We start from the raw sequence: 18,006 nt of genomic DNA on the forward strand, positions 1-18,006 counted from the left end.
GTGCGCCGATGCTATTCCTTCTCATGCTTATCGTGCTTCGTCAGAGGTCAGAGCAATGCTCCGCCCGCATTAAAGTGTTCTAGTTGAGCGTTTAAGGTCCACTTTACTCGGACCGGCATATACTAGCAATTTCCACACAACCGCTCAGCAGCAACGCTAGTGTGCTTGCGCACAATGCTCACGCCAGCAGCTGAATGAAGATCGTTTCGCTTACAAAGCTGATTGAGTAAAGAGTGAGAGCACATCTACTTAGCTTATCGGTCATTTTGCAGCCAAGCTGATAGCGCGTCACTCACTTTTCAGCAAGGTGCACTTATCAAGAATGTGAAATCTATGCAGTTCCCTGCAGCAGTCTAAGCGTTTGGAATCTGAGCGGTGCGGAATGCAAGCGGCACTCAAATAAAGCCATCTATTATCAATGAGATCGCAACCAGCTGTTAACGGTGGATGATAAGAGTGGCATAGAATCCAGCAGTACTCACTACAAACTCGCAATGCCATCACATTTTAACTTTTATTTTATTTTATTCATACTGTGGACCTCATAGATCCATGCAGGAGGGAACATACAAAACACAGGCTTCTTGGTAAATAGCAATAATGCATGGTGGCGCACACATGGGCCACATAAAAGAAAAGAATGCTTGGTGATATCGCAGCAGCGCACAAACTTTGGAAACCTTTGGGTAGCAACTTAGTATTGACATTTTCGCAGTCGAGATTTTAAGATATCTGGAGTGCAGTGCAAAAGTATTTCGAGATAAGAGATGAAAAATACATGGCGTTGGCAATCAGCCAGGAAAAATTTTCAATTTAAGCGATAAGAGTTTGAGTTAACACGGGTTTACTATAGCAATATCACCAGTAGCAAGATTCTTCTTTTGTCTTTCTTTATGTATTGGGGCATTAGGGGAACTGTGCAATACTTTTGCTCAGGTAATGAGGTCATGATGTTTATTTCACTGAATTCCTTCTCGGACATTGCTTCATTGGCTATGCAACTGAACAAGTGCTCATTCTCATTTTCACACAATTATGTCTGCATATTTGGGGTGAGCATTTGCATATATTACAGCATATTAGAATGGAAACATTGCATAGCTGAGATGTACATATGCGCAGTGCCATACATGGCTTGTAACGTGTCACTATTTTCTATAAGGTGTTGCAGAATCCTTAAGCTGCTCCTGTTCTGAAAGCTCATCATAGACAGATGGAAACAGGCCTGAAAGAAATATCATGACAGATAAAAACCTTATCTGCTTGGCTACATTCCTACAACAACCTATTTGTCCCACTAGCTGCCATTCCCTATCATTAAAAAAAAATGTTACTGCTTAAATGTTTAAGACACACAAAGCTTTATTCCCCCAGTTTCCTCTTCACCGTTTAAATTTGTTCAATAACTTTCAGACATGTATAGTGAAAGTACAGTAGACTTCAGTTAATACAACACCAGTTATTTAGATTTTTCGTTTAATTCAAACTCGACCAAAGGTCCCGGCTGGCGCCCCATGCGTTTCTATGGGCCCAAACATTCATTACATATTTCAATCCTAAAATTGCCATTTGCCGGATAATTACAACTTGACCAATCAGCAACCACGCATCTGACCCCTATGGTGACCCCCCAGTAACAACCCCTTTAGTGGCACCGTCTGTATCAGTGGAACTTAGGTAACAGTGAAGGCGCTGAACACACGTAGTCTCCAATCAAAGACACCTATTTTTGGCTTGCCCTAGGAAAACTTCCCAAGCAATGAAGGTAGCTCAGAAGGTATGATTACAGTATTTACCGAATTCTAACACGCGCCTTTTGTTTTTCAAAGAAGTTGAGTCGAAAATTGCCTGCACGGTGCAATCGGTAACAAAACCAAAATCATCTTCACAGCATTCATAAGCTTTACCACATAGCACAAGTGTATTGCGACGAAGCTGACTGCAACAAAGCTGAATTTAAAAACTGCGCGGTGAAGCTGACTTTAGGAAACCGGCCGCCATTCTAAAAAGTCGGGTGCGCAATAAAATTCTACCTTGTTTAGAAGCTTCAATGTCATTTCTGCGTTAGTTTTCTACTTTACACATATAGAAGGTGGGCACGTGTTCGATTTGGGGGCGTGTTTGGCTTAGGCAAATACTGTCAAATGAATCAGCTGTGTTTTGGGGTGTTTTCATCTCGTTTAATTCGACCCGCCAGATAATTCAACCAATTTCGTCGGTCCCGTCAGGGTCGAATTAACAGAAGTTGACTGTACAAGGAAAAATTCAAGGGCACCTAGTTATCCCTACGAGGATGAATGCGAAAGCATTGTGACCACTGCGCGTAGCCTATGCTCTTTCAGTCGTTAACTTCAAGAATGAAACGTTTGGATGCATTGTGTAACTGCAGCAACCAACGGTGTTCGTCACAAGGTGTGCACAACGCAAGGGCGTGTGTTTGACTACCACCAATGGTCGAGGGTTCAAGTGCCTTAATTCCACCTTAATGAACTGTGCCTTAATTAACTGCAGCTTAACACCAAAGATCGTGGGTTCGTCTCCCACCAATGGTTGTGGGCTGAAGTGCCATAATGAGCTCTATCCTAATTAAACCTGCCTTAATTAACTTTGCCTTAATTCACTCTGTCTTGATTCACTCTGCCTTAACTAACTTTTCCCTAATTAACCTTGCCTTAATTGACATCATCAACTGCTTCAATTGGCTCACTTTGGCTCCCTTGACTTTTTGGACCATCGTGGTCATGCCAACGCCTGCCCGGTTTTCCGCTTCATGTGGCATATAATGCTTTCGCATTATGTAAAAAATTTGAGAAATTTCTCACTCACAGGCAGCAGGTTTGGTGGAGACAGCCGTACTGATGAAAATTCCATCACTCGCAGCTCAGTCGGGATGCTGAGAGTACAGTAAAGTAATTGTTATGAGAACGCAGCAACAACTCCCCTGGTTAGTCTATTACTACTGACATCAGTCAGGACAAAGCTAAGAAAGCACATACAAGCACCAGAAGTGAAATGCCTCACTACAATCTGAAGCTCACTTATGATATACAATTTGCTATCCTTACGAAGTGAAAAATGCTCTTAGTTAATGACTTCATTGTGCAGTACATGTTCTGTTAGCCATTAACATCTTAGTTCTCAACACCAACACAGTGCACTTGTAACCACTGAACGAGTTGATGGCCCAGTAGCCATTAGACCTTGCACATGTGATGCACACAATTGCGCACGCCAAGACAGTGCATCAAAAGCAGAAGCACTGATAGAGATAACAATATCTAAAGTGAGTTCCATGAAACACTTCTGATTACACCTATGCTGTAAGTTTGAACAATATGTGTAAAGTGGCTTAGCAAAATGAGTCGAAAGGTAGCAAGCTGGGTGTCCGCTCTCAATGTCAGTATGTTGTCGTCTAGCAGGTTCACTTCATTCATTGTTTTTGATAATTTCTTATGCCAGGCGTATTTTTCAGGTGGCTGGATAGGGGGTTTCCAAGTATGCTAGACACGAAATAGTTGATGTTCTCGTATCAGCTATTCCTGCAGAGAGTTCTCGCATGGAGTCAACATTATGTAAACTTCAGAACCTCACTGAATTGTTCAAAATTCTTAATCCGTTTTGTAACTGTATGCTTTTTATGATTCTGAAAATGCAATAAATTACAAAAACCAACACACATATATTGTGGGATACATAAGCATTTTAAGCGAGTAGCTTTTTCTGGCTCTTTCGGCTGTTTTCGTGGTAGGTACGACGAAGGTCAGTGAATGGCAATCGGACTTGGGCAAGAGAAGGCAACAAAATGCACCGAAGGAAACGGCGCATGTTCTCGGCCAACCGAATACCAAGGAGGGGTGGAAAAGAGGGGGGGTTGCCTTCTCACTTGTTAGCTTGCTCACTCATTCATCGCGGTGGTCGTGGAAATGCAAAGAAAGGGTGCATGCTCTTGGACAAGTGAGTTGCCGAAGGGGGCCAGAGAGAGGACGAGGTGAGGCTCGCTCGTTCATTCGCACACTCGTTTGTCGAGGGAAGGCGCCGAACGAAAGGACGCATGCTCTCGAGCAACCGAGTTGCAGAGGGACCGAAGGGAGGAGAGGCGACCGTCGCTCCCTCGCTCATTCTTCATTTTGCCAGAGGTACCGTATTTACACGATTCTAACATGCACCCAATTCTCACAAGTTTAAAGTAATAAAATAAAAATGCACATGAACGTAACATGCCCCCAATTTATGAAAGAAAAATAAAGCATGCCCTCCCACTTTTGCGATCAGAAAAACCGAAACGTTCAGAATTTACCTTCACAGAATGGAATTTTTGTTTTTTCTTTTTTAAATAAATGTTTACTATGGAAGCAGCCCACTGCCAATGGCTTACGCACCACAGATACCAAGCACACAGGGCTGTTATTCTCAAGCATTTATACTATCACTTTTGGGAGGTCTTACGTGACTCTGCATCGGATCTGTTAAAGTATATGGCTGACCTGGCACCGTGCACAAATCGCATGCTTTACAAAGCACCAGAAACACTGGCGGCCGTATACAGATACGCATCCGGTGCCGAATCAGATGAAATCTTGCAAAAGTGATAGAATCTCCGAAAGTGATTGACCGGAAATACCGTTCCAGATCGTAGTCAAGCACAAGATGAACCCACAGCAACCTTCACAAAAACATGCTCTGTCGCCATTTTGTGGTGGTGATGATGGCGCATCTGATGGCTATGACGGCAGACTCTTGCTAACGCCGCAAACTTGTTTTAGTTTCTTATCTGATCAAAATTTACAGATACATTTTCTTGAAAAAAAAAGTGAACGTTAGATTTCAGTAAATAATGGTATTTGCTTACATTGACAATCATTGTTGATGGTTTCTGCATAATTTTTATTAACAATGATATACCTTTAGACATCGCACACAAGCAGCAGCAAACTGAAACAGCAAAAACTGATAAACAACACACTGTTTTAAGATATCAGTGACTTTTTCAGTGGCTTTGCTGTTGCCAATATTGCCTGTTTTAAGAACTTGTCTGAATAAACTTGTTCGAAGCAGGTACGACCCCCTCTGCTATCCTTTTACAATCAGAAGACACTACGAAGGGCATCGCCGGAGAATAACGAGCTATCTTTTTCGCAGACTGTATTCTTTTTGCAAAGCTTGATAAAACACTCGTGAAAATGAAGAACAAGCTTAATTTATAAACTTAACGGAAAATTTAGGAGAGTTGGCAAGTATGCCAAAGGATGAAGACAGCCGAAAATGTGATGTTCCTGCACCCACATCCATATTTTGGCATGCATTTCATGATTATGTCCATACATTTTTTAACAATTACAGCCACTTCCCATTATTTCCAATTCCCCAAATTAACCGAAATCTACAATTATTCATCCAGTTGTCCTCACCTGGTAATTGCAGTGTAGGCCGTTTCATTCGGCTCGAACACGGTAGGCAGGATCCAGTGAGGGGTGATGATGAACAGTGCTGGCAGCAGGAACATGAGCAGATTGAGCAGCAGCAACCAGCGCAGAAACAGGAAGTACGACACCACCCCGGTGCCAAAGTGACCTGCACCGAACACTCTCTTAGGGCCGCAGCACACTCACAAGGATAAAAGCATCTTAACCCTTCAGGTGCCAGCAGTTTGTGATATTTCCCATTCGCTGTATGCAGGAGGTTTTTCCAAACTGACACAAGTTTAATTTGTCTGAGCAGCAAATATGCAGGCTTCAAATTCAAATGCTGTTTATTATCAATATTTTGCGGGACATTTTACGAACTCTTTATTCTGAAAATTCAAACAAAAATGAGGACATGCTAATTAGCACCTTACAAAGCAAAAATCTGAATCTTGGTTATTTTATGAAGACACCTCATAATCACTATCAAAGTCCTCTGAATCACAGTTCACAATAAATTCTTGCATTACTGCATCGTTCAAAAAATGCGAGTGCCTTCTGCGCTATATCCTGCCAAGTTGGAAAACACCAGATGTGAGCAACACGGACAGATAAGCTTCTTCATGCCATCTGTTGTATAAAGCCAGGGTATAGAACTGAACCCAAACTGAAAACCGCACTCTAACTGGAGTTTTAGCCACAACTGAACCTGAACCGATATTCTTAGAATGGGCATGAATCCAATCTGAACCTGAACCGAAAATAATAACAATTCACTGGTTCGGCACGAAACGATTCAAGCACATAGAGTGCTCAATAGCATATATGGGTGCTTAATAGACAAGCAACAAAGTCAATTCTCATGGTCGTGAAGGCGAGGCTGAAATGCAGTTCCAAACCAATGAGGAGTGACATCAATGATGGTCGTGTGATTTAAGTGCAACTACACCTCACGGGGCAAAGCACCAGTTGATGAAAATTATGTATCCAATACGTCACCAATGGAAACATTTGAAAAAGTACAGACGATGTCATTAGAATAGGAAAATCTGAAGTCCCAGGCTGTTTGCTTCCACCCACAAATAATTATGAATTCGAAACTGTGCAGGCTTTCTGAAGTTTGCTCGTCGCAATCTGTGCTGAAATATGCCAAGATTGTACTACCGTATTTACACTGTCATGTCGCCAAAACTCTCTTATGCGTAGCCATAAAATCTAATGACAATATATGTTGTATTAACGTTATAAGATTTTATCAGTAACTTTATTTTTAACTGCCTTTTCACTAAATAAAATGTTCTAGCTATGCCTTCAGTACTAGAGAAAAACTACAGGTGGCACGCGTGCTGTGTTAGTGAAGATGAAAGTGGGGTTCTTGTGAATTATTTTAATGTAGTGTTGATTTTATCTTAAAACCAAAATAACAGATGAGTGTTGGTACTAAGGACACATGCATGTGGCACTTAGTTCAAAATCTGGGTGAACCGATTGCTCTGAATTCATGCAAAATTCTCACGGCTCACCGGTATAATACCCGCCATTATAACATGAAGGTTATAAATACAGATGGGCCAGTAAGCATATTCGTGTTGAGGATTGTGACACAATGCTGTGGTGAATATTTTCACTTACTTACGCTTCTTTTGTACTGTTGCTTGCTCTGTGTATGTAGCAAATGCAATGTGATCTGAGCTGGCACAGTAGACAACTTGACACAACAAGCTTAAAACGGCAAACATTGATTTTTTTTCCACAGAGAAGTTGGGCCCACGAAATGTAGATGGCACTGCCTTGCCTCCACAAGCCACCATTGCAGGACGTATGGGCTTCTATGGAAGTTTCGCTACCATGCGTACATATACCTTGTAAGCAATTCTTCGAAATGTTTACTTCTTCAGTCAGCGCACCCCACAAGCAGACTGTTACAACTCACAAGTTGTGTCGTGTACAAGAATATTAATAGACCTATTCTTCAAAACTGGAATGGAATAGGAACAAGATCAGAGCATGTTGAACCCGAACCAAAACTGAACCGGTATTCTTTTATTTTCCGCTTTGACAACCCGTTAAAAACAAACACTACTGTGCAATTTTAATTTAATGAACTTTTGTATAGACGCAACCAGTCTATTAATGTTTCACATTCATAAATTATCTTGGGAAAGGCAGGGTGTGAGCAAAAAGTGTGGCACAGCTTTATTCGGGCGTGACCAGGGGTCTGCATGAATGGCCAGGCGAGAAGTACATACTAAAACAAGACGCTTAAGGGTTAAAGGCCAGCTGCAATGAAATTTTGGTCTGTGTAAGACACCTAGTTTAAGATAATGCAAAATTTGGCGTTTGAAATAGGAGCGGAAGTTTCATGAAACCAGCCCTCTTGCTGTTAAGATGCTCTGATTGTCTCTGTGGTTCACCAGGCGTGGCGATGCGAACCAGCCCAAGCACTCACCACCCGCAACTTCCAGCGGTGCACTGAGAAATCTCATACACAATGTGACGTCATAGCGACACCACCAGGTATAAAATTTTATTTGCTGAATAAACAAGCATCATTTGCTTAAGTGCTGTTTAAAGGCTGTTAACAAAAAAAAATACTATACAATTACCAGCTCTGCAGCTTGGCCACGATTGATTCAATGGTATTACACTACTCATTTATAACATATTTAGCCAAACTGAAATTTTGTAGCAGTTGGCCTTTAAAGAAGAACTGACACAACATTTCAGACTTGTCATTTGTGTTGCAGTGAATGAAAACCCGAACTCTCAGTACCCCAGAAAAAATAATGACAAGCATCATAGTGCCATAAATAACTAACCTTAATAGTACTACTTGTTTCTACAAACCAGTTTCAATTTCAGTAACCAGAAGGTGGGTGTGTCATAGCATCATGACACATTTGCTTCACCCATTCTTGTGATCACAGCAATAGTCGCACGTGAGCACAGCCGCAAAAAAATGGGTGCAGCGCTCTCCTTTATTTTTTTATGAGACACGTCATTATACCTAGCCTTACAGCTTCATGAGAATGATATTTGCATCTTTAATGCAACAGTTTCTGAACTCGAGCTTGCTGGTAAAGCACAAAGAGCGCAACAAGATAGGACAAGCAGCAGCATTGTGTTCTATATCCTTCTTCAGCCATTGTTTGCTCTTTCTATGATGAAGTCATGTTCAGCACATGTACACGAAGTTTTTGACCTTGCTATACAGTGGCAAAGATCCCTTTCACAAAGTACGCAATAATCAAAAGAATGTTCATCCTTGAGAAGTACGTACCTTCAATGGTTTTAAGTGCGCTTGACCACATTGTGAGCCACGTTGTGATATCCCTGCCAAGTTCGGAGGCTTTTTTCATGGCCTGGAAAGCAGAGCAGTTGGTCTTGCACACAGTCACAAGGAAAAAGGCCACTGGGGACAGTACAGCCATGGACGTCACACAATCACCACACAAAGTAGGACTATTTACCCTAACTTAATGAACAAGCACACACAGGGTAGGCAAGGAGCGCTATGCCTCCCCCCCCCCGAAAGTGCTTGATGGGGGCCGCAAACTGAGTGCAAAGTCACTAGTTCCATGTCCCATGAGTGCCTTCTATGGTTGGTTTTTGCTCTTTGTCGATCAGGACAGTCTACCAGCTATGCATTGATCATTCAGCATTGGTCAAAGAAATGCAGATTTTGGCTTTATCCACCAAAGTAGCGCAGTGGCTTATGATGTTGCACTGCTGAGCTCAAAGTGGGGGGTTCAAGACCGGCTGCGACAGTCGCATTCCAATGGGGGTGGAATGCAACAAAGCTTGTGTGCCGTTTATTGGGTGCATGTTAAAGAAGCTCAGGTGCTAAAAAATTAATCCGGAGACCCCACTACGGCGTGCCTCATAATCAGATCATGGTTATGGCACGTTACACCCGATAATTCAATTTAATTAAGCTTTTCTTTTCAGTAGAGTAGCAGTCTGGGTCAGTTGGTACATACTGAATATTGAAAACCAGTCGTCGTGTGTGCCACGTCTCTTCTCTGTCCTTCGTCTTTTGACTGGTTTTCTTTTCGATAGGCGAGGTCAGGATGTATAAGCGCTATACTCATGCTATCCATATTTTGTTAGCATCCTGAATAGTTAATTCCTACTGCCTTTTAATGCATAATGTATTATTTCTGTAGATGTTATTTTGCATTTTTAGGCAAATGTAAATTTTTGAGTGTCTTTGTGTATAAGCACAAACATTGTGAAAAGTGTGATAATCGATAGCTGAATGCACACGAAATGTCCCGAGTAGGAAAGCACATAAAGAAAGAGAGTAAATGAAGAGGAGGGGGTAGAGCACTGCAAGGTAGTTTGGACCCCCCTAGTGAAAATCCCTGGGCACACGTACAAGTTATTTATGCAGACAGAAGCCAAACAGTGAATGATTGAGCCTTAGAAAGTGCCTAATGCAGGTTGCTTGGAGCATGAATTATTAAACTGCATTAGCGACAACACAAACAATAAATTCAGGTTCTACATATTAAAGAAGTATTGCAGCAAATTGCAATGTGAATTATTACAGTTAAGCAGAAAGAACACAAATTGAAATCTTTTGTTTTTTTTTCAATTCACTGAAAGATTCCGAACAGGTAGGTTACATAACTTCATAGATGACGATTACAAAATGAAGTCTGTACCAATAGTTGGCTCCCCATTCATTACAAATGCACCCTGCTGCCAATTTTACTACAGTTAGTTCAATTCCTTGGTAAATTCAGTCTCAATTCTATCCCAAGCTTGACAGCAAAAATGCATTCTTCTAGTATAGTATGTGCCAGAACGTCAAATTCTACACCATACAACAGTCATCACCAATGGAGAAAGAAATAGCAGTGATGATTTCAATTAAGGTCACTGTTGTACATGTGACTTTGTCCCGGTCAAGGTCAATTGCAATTTGTAAAAAATGCATAGATTGGAAAAATCATCAACTTCAACCACTTCCACCAACTGCATAACGTTTGTGAGGCAACCTATGTGCAGCAATGCCAGTGGTGACGGGAACTTGTCAGCTCCAAGCAATACAGCAGTCACTGTTCTTGAAGTATGCTGTGTGGTAATGAAGCTGCATTTCTCACTAGCTTTCTCGTCGCTTTATTCTGGGGAGCTCAATTAGTGCAAATGCATTTAAGCAAATAGTAATTAGTTTTGCATGGTTGTTAGGTACACTACAAGTGTCTTCAAATGTGCTGGACGACAACAATTCAGTAATATATAGAAACACGACACAATGACCGATGGTATTTCAGCTCATATAATTTTTCGGCACCAGCAGTCACTCTCAGAACAAGATAAAAAAAAACGGGCAAGTTTGCACTCGGTCGTGCAAAGCTTAGGCACAGCGAAACTGTCGATCCTCAAGTCTTACTGGCTGCTACTCCTAGGTATTAACTTGGTTGCTGCTAGGTGTTAATTTGGTTTAACTTAAATAGGCATGTAGGAAGGTATTCTCGAGCGAACATTTTCGGAGGTACCTTCCCTTTCGCAACATTTCATGTGACTAGCGCTGGACATGTCAGCGCCTATGAATGACAGCATTCCTGGCATGCCAGAAACGCAGGCAGGATGACCAAGGTTGGCACAGTGCCAAGAACGCTGTTGCTTGCCGACACCGAACGCATTGGCGACATTTTGCGTGACTAGCGCTAGACGTGTCGGTGCCTACGAGCGACAGCGTTCCTGGCATGCCACAAACGCAGGCAGGCTAACCAAGGTTGGCACAGTGCCAAGAACGCTATTGCTCGCCGACGCCAAACGCGTTGGAGGCTAGCCACTCGATATCAATCGACCAACTTCACTGTGTCTTGAGCTTTGCGTGGCCTAGTGCAAGCTTTCACCTTTTTCTTTTTCTCCTGGCTCAGCGCACCGCGGAGAGAAGAGAGGCGGGGGTTGGGAAAGGAGGGAGCTGGCGAGGAGGAGACCACATGCGCATGCGCCGCGCTGCCCTCCTCCGCTCTACTGGTTGCCATGGCTATGGCGCCGCAGTTTCTTGATACGAACCACAAATTACAGCTGGCTTAAACAGCTTCGCTGTTAATATGTTGCATTGGCAAACATGACTATATAAAATACATAGTGCAATCCTGCAGTAATAGAAGACAAGAATAAACTAAATTAAATATGAAATGTCAAACCTTGAAGCTTTTCAAGTTCCAGGCATCAAATTTCTCCCCTTCCTGTGGTGGTGACCTCTGAAGTTGATTCCTGCAAGTAAATAAAGTGAAAAGCATAAGAACTGTTGGCATGTTGGCACAATAAACCACATTTGAAGGCCACCAATAAAATCAGTAGACGCATCTTCTAATTTGGTCCCCAGCGATCCCATACAATGATAAACTCAACAGAGATTCAACAGATTCGAACACTCTAGTGGACCCAGGGGAGCACAATAGTTTTACAGAAAGTGAATTCAAGGTCTCTAAAACACAGAAACATAATCATTGCTTCAAACATAACAAGAAATGTGTTACAGGAACAAGATAAGCCATGGCTTTTAAAGGAAATGGTACGGTCATTTAAACCCTGCAGTTTTATGCTAGGGCTCTCACACACAAGAAATGATCCATTTACCTCCTGTGTTGAACTGTAAAACGCAGCAGCATCATGGGCGAGTAGGCAAATAGGTGCAGAAACGCAAAGATAAAAAAAAAAAGAAAGTTCGCCGCCCCTTCCACTTCGTGAAGATGGTTGAACAGCGAAGCTGTGTTAGTTACAGAATCTTACGAGTGTTACATGTGCATGTGTTGCACGTGATGTAATTGCATGAACACAAGTAAACACAGATGTACAACAGGAACTTTATATTGAAACATTGCAACGCAAGAAGAGGCAGTGACTTCTGACGCTATTCGTCAAGTGTCCAGTTCTCTGGTCGGAACCTGCCGAGCCGCCGCCAGAGGCATCAGCTGCAGTCACAGACACTGCGCGCGTTCGGCACGAATGCGAGGAAACACGGACGGCGTCGGAGCAGCTCTGCGCGTTGCCTCATTGGTGCTGCTACATATTTGCGGTTCTTTCAGTGTGTTTTAAATGCGAAGCATTTCTTGGCGAACATTTGCTACTTTGAAAGTATCTATCGATCTATCTACCTGTCCGCCTACGTCTTTGTGCTCTCATGGTTGTTTCGTTAACTTGGTATGTAGCAAAATTGGCATACTAAGACAAGAGTATATGATGGACATAAATGATATGTCATGACATGAATGTCATGAAATGCGTGTCATGTAGGTCATGAAATAGCCACCTATGTCTTGGTCATCGCATGGTCGTTTGGGTAACTTGGTAGGTACCAAAATTGGCATAGTATGACAGGAGTGTATGACGAACATAAGTGATAGGTCATGCCATAAATGTCTTGACATGCGTGTCATGTAGGTCATGACAATGACCCAGCGAAAAAGGTTAACATTCAAAATACACTGAAATGGATTCGGACGTGGGTACTAAGTGAAGGAAACACTTAAGGATGATGGCAGAAATCATAGTCATGAGCATAACTCTGCATAAATGACAATAGCTCAGCAAAAAAAAGATTAACATTCAAAAGCCACTGAACTCGGTTCTGACGAGGGTACTAAGTGAAGGAAACACTAAAGGTTGATGGTAGAAGTCATAGTCATGACCATGACTGAGCAAAAATGACAATTACTCAGCGAAAAAACATTAACACTCAAAAACCACTGAAATGGGTTCAGACGTGGGTAGTAAGTGAAGGAGGAGGAGGAGGAGAGAAAGAGAAGGCAGGGATGTTAACCAGAAATGCGTCTGGTTGGCTACCCTACTCTGGGGGACGGGAAAGAGGGAATAGAAAGACGAGTAAGTGAAGGAAACACTAAAGGATGGTGGCAGAAGTCATAGTCATGAGCATGACTCAGCAAAAATGACAATGACTCAGCGAAAAAAAGATTAGCACTCAAAAACCACTGAAATGGGTTCTGACGTGGGAACTAAGTGAAGAAAACACCAAAGGATCATGGTAGAAGTCATAGTCATGAGCATGACTGAGGCTTTTGCCTTCAGGTCTCTTGAGGACTCTTGAGGACTCATGACATGAATGTCATGACATGCATATCATGACATGCATATCATGTAGGTCAGGAAACAGCCGCCTACGTCTTGGTGCTCTCATGGTCGTTTTGTTAACTTGTTAGGCTCCCCGCACACTGCTTCACATAACATCGATTCCCACAGGGCGTGGGATCTGCCGTCTTTTTTTTTTTTTCGCGTGACATTTCTCTGTGTTTTGGCGTGGGTTTTTTTCGCGTGCAAGTTGCGCTGCCCCTTTTTTGTGCGCCAGTAATGAGAGCAAGCAACGAGCCCGTTCACGAGCCAACTCTCACGAACGCTTGCAGTAGGTAGCCTCTTCCTCAGGAGTACGCACTACTCGTGGTCTTCCCACAGTCGCATCACAGCTGGGTTAGTTATCCGAAAGGGCACGCCGCACAGAAACACCCTCCCTTATACCCATCGCCTCTCCTCCTCGCACCCAGCGCGGCCTCTCATAAGTCGCCTCCTCCCCCAGCGCGACTCTTCTCCTATGCTGGTCACGTGACCTGCCATCCCCTGGCACGGCTCTCATCCTCTCCTGGTCACATGACTTGTGTAACACCTACGGCGGACGGCGAAGGGTCGACTAAGAAAAGCTCCTCTGTTAAAAGCAAGACCAAGCTCATCGACTGTCCAGAGCCCTTTGTTTCACTGGCTCACTTAAATCGAATCCAAGCGAAATGTACTTGCACCCCACAGCTCCAAGCTACAGCATTCATTGTGCACTCAATAGTCAATATTTAGTCATTAATTATGACTGGTAATTATCCCATGACCTTGAAATTTTCCAAATCCCATATTCAGTCCTTCAACACTATCTACAACAAATATGATTTCTACATCTCATTTAGCTTGCACACGAGAACAAGAACAATCTAAAGTGCACACTTTTCACTGAGCAGCATAATGTTTTGGACACCTAAACTTGGTTTCTTAGGAAACCACTACTATGCACAGTAAAATAAATGTACTTGAAATGCCAGACTTTAGTCCTCTGTGAAGCACACCCAGAATGACACATCTAATAGCCTTGCTGAATGTGTGTCAAGCTGCACAACATGCTCCCACCATTCTGTCACTTCAACCGCTAGCGAAAATTCTAATAGATTTGCATTTGTCTAACAAATTGTTGTATTGGTCCTATTAGTGCTGTATTGGTCTTATAGAAATTTTCCCTAGACGAGTAGGTTCTTTATTTGTTCTTGTGTGGTGCCTATACGGCTAATAGGAATGTGCGTGTCTCATGCAAGGTTTTTCAATTAAGGCCTTAAATTAAAACCACAGTGTAGGAGATATCAAGATGATTTCTTGGTGACGCATTACTTGTGGTAGCAAACATCAGACACATACTTTTTTAATATTACTAGTGAGACAACCAGTGTGATGGAAAATGCAAGCAGCCTGAATTACGCTTTTGTTATAAGTGTACAACAAAGTGCTCTTGTGATTTTCATGTGTCTTAGTGTTGGACACAGCATACATGCATGTCCCTGTGGCACACTACGAGCACAGCCTCCAGTGGCTTAGTGTGCCTGCTTGTCGGCTAGAGTTGCTTAACACACCTATTACTGCCAACAGGCCCACTTGACTGATGCAGGTTATTGGTTGAATCACAGCAGTCTCGTCCTATAGGTCTGTTAGTAATAAACCAATAAAATTGCCAATAAGCTAACAGGCTATATGTATTTGTACTTGAATTTTTGCTATGAATGGAAATGGCATGGTGCAGTTCTTAAAGCAACTGGCTCACAAGTTCAAGCCCTGCTCTGAGATGAAAATTTCTTTCGCCTTAGGGGCATTTTTGATAACAAACAAACTGACCGGTCCTCAACGAAAACTATGTTTAAGATAACATAAACGGTTATCAAAATTAAAATTCAAGCATACACATGCCCAAAACATGTGGTATCAGCCCCATCAGTGCATACCTCCGAGCCCAACTTGTGCGCTTCACTTGTCCGCCATATTCCTCCAAAAATTCCTCCACCTGTTCTTCCACAACCCTTGCCTCAGCTTTGGCTTCTTCCATTCCCATTTCCTCTGCAATTCTTCTTGCATTTTTCATTGTGGCAAACCTCTGTGACCCTTTGGCCACAAGGGGTCCAGCATGTCTTCCCAATGCCTGCCGTCTTCCATTTTCTGTGCATCGCGGAATTTCAAGAAGCCCTTCTTCGGCATCATTGGCAGGAGCAAATGTTGTCGGTGTTAGTGGCATTCGCTTTGGAATGGCTGCATATTCCCGTGCTGCTGGCACCTGCGTGACGGAGAGGTTAGGGAGACTCTTTCCATGGCGTTTTCTAGCAGAACTTTGTTCCGGTTGTACCGATTTAGACTCCATGTCAGTACTCTGCAATTCTCTTCGGTGACCCTCAACAATGTCCTCGTTTTTGTGAGTTTTGTTGAGGTAGCCCTGTGAACTACAATATGAAAGTTTGTCATCCCTGGGTCTTCGTTTATGGTAATGCAAGCTATCATCACTGTTTCTTTCCTCTTGGTACCGAGTCTGAGAATGAGAGATGCCTTCACTAACATACATGTCATCGTCTTCATAGGCCCCTGTTTCTGTACACATGTGATTCATATTCACTGCAGTCGTGGTCTCTCTGCCGTTGCACTAAATCAGTGTCCGTCCTGCATGACTCACGTTGACGAAAACTCTCAACAAGGCTTGTTCTCCTGTCCATATACTGCTGTGAGCTTCGATGTGGAAGGTATCCATCATCAGCCCTTTGATTATGGTAGTACAAATGTCCTTCCCTGTCACTCCTTTTCTGGTTCCTATGCTGGTTACGAGAAGTGTCATCACTCTCATGTCTGTCATAACACTCATAGGCACCCCTTCTGCTCCTCTCTGAGTAGTTATCTTCCATGTGATAATCTTCATAGCTCTGCTCTCTAACGCTATAGCTGCTAGGCTCATAACTACTCAGCTCAGCATGGTGACGCACACCCTCTCTCACTTTTGTGTAATGGTGGTCCCTCCAGCGGTACAGGTCACTTTCATCCTCGACATAGTTTTCTTCGGTTATGTACTTTCCATTCGACCTTCCACAGTAATTATCATAAGTTCCAGTGTTGTTCCCATGTTTGTCAGCAGTTGAAGAGCATTTGTTATCTTGGCTGTGACAGTTATCTCTCTTGTAGCGTGCTTCAGAATCTATCCTTACTGGTCGTTGGCTTCCACGAGCGTTGTAGCCTCCATCAGAGCTGTCACTCCCTTTCCTTCTCGAAATGTTCCGAGTGCTACCATAACAATCATAAAAGTCAACCTCATGATCACTGCTCTCACCTTGCATTATGTTCCGTTGACTGTCGCCACTTCTCTGCATATGAGCAGTGTGTCTTGCTAACTTCCTCTGCGTCTGCTCATCACAAAAGTCACTATCATAGCTGTTGCCATGCCGATCATGTGACCTGCTCCAACCATGATTACGGTAGCTCTTATAACCACCTTCTCGGCCATACCCTCGTTGAGCATGCTGCTCTTCGCATTCACTATCTTGATAGTAATCACCATTTCGGTAGTGATCACTCTCTCTCATCCCTTTGTCACTCACACAAGCGTATGTCTCAGGCTCATAGCCTCTGTTCTCATAGGCTCTGCAATCCTGTCTTTCCCTTCCCTCACGACACTCATGCTGCTTCCATAAATCGCCGGCAGTATCCACGCTCGAGTGGTCCCTGTAGCGTCTTGGACCCTGGTATCCACCGGCGTCATAGCCATCAGCATGTGGCATACTAGATTGATGGTACCTGTCCTCACTTCTCGTATCCATGAAGGGCTGCTTCACACTGTCATAGGAGCACAGCACGGGAAAGACGCGACAACTGGGAATGTGCCAGAGGGGCTGCTCAAAATAATGCGTGTAGCCTATCAGCCCCCCGACAGATAATGGAACCTTTAAGAGCTCAAGCCGCTGACCTGCTCTCCTTGACAGGTGTGCCGATAAGTGTTCAAAGGTTGCATCGCACAAAGCAATTCCCAGCATTCTGTCTAAAAGGGTGCAGCGCATATTTCCTAGGAAAAGAAAGCACTCAAGCCTATGCAGGCCAAAAGAGCAAAACAAGAAAAAAAGACAACCTTTATTTGATTAAGCTTTTCCTTCATAATAGTGGAGTGCCTAGCCTGTGTTTTAAGTGCTGATTTTGTTTCACTTGAAACACAAATTTGAGTTATAATTAAAATAAAAAGAAACCGACAACTTTCATTAATTTCTCAGCTCAGTCTTTTCTTTCATAATGGCGGCATGCCTGGCCTGTGTTTTAAGTGTTGACTTTGTCTCAACAGAAACACGAATTTGAGTTAAAATTTGGGGGAAACACAAAACTAAACAGCTCCTTTGAGCAGAATAATGGTATCAACAACGAAACTTTTTAAGTGATGTTTTTTTGCACAATATTCTACTGCCCTTTTCATAACAGCATTTATGTAAACTGAGAGCTTTGTTACCATTATAGCAGCAAAAAACTATAAACTTGTTTTAGCATAATCACACCTGTGCCATTGCTTATTGGGGTCGGGCAACAC

The 18,006-nt window shown here is 42.9% G+C and overlaps 1 protein-coding gene across 5 annotated transcripts in view; it reads right to left on the reverse strand.

The window, feature by feature from the left end:
• Positions 1 to 18,006, reverse strand: part of LOC119452966 (transmembrane channel-like protein 7) — an 85,028-nt gene that overhangs the window by 41,724 nt on the left and 25,298 nt on the right. For 3 of the 5 annotated variants that reach the window (XM_037714930.2, XM_037714929.2, XM_049667448.1), the window contains exons 5-8: positions 11,567 to 11,636; positions 8,683 to 8,764; positions 5,409 to 5,571; positions 2,827 to 2,893 (exon numbers count right to left, since the gene is read on the reverse strand). In XM_037714930.2, coding sequence (XP_037570858.1) covers positions 2,827 to 2,893; positions 5,409 to 5,571; positions 8,683 to 8,764; positions 11,567 to 11,636 — 382 coding nt within the window. Of the gene's footprint in view, positions 1 to 2,826; positions 2,894 to 5,408; positions 5,572 to 8,682; positions 8,765 to 11,566; positions 11,637 to 15,406; positions 17,314 to 18,006 lie in introns of those variants that run through there. The other 2 variants (XM_049667447.1, XM_037714928.2) reach the window with 2 other exon arrangements.

Source organism: Dermacentor silvarum, chromosome 5 (genome assembly GCF_013339745.2).
Source record: "Dermacentor silvarum isolate Dsil-2018 chromosome 5, BIME_Dsil_1.4, whole genome shotgun sequence".
Taxonomy (NCBI): Eukaryota; Metazoa; Arthropoda; class Arachnida; order Ixodida; family Ixodidae; genus Dermacentor; species Dermacentor silvarum.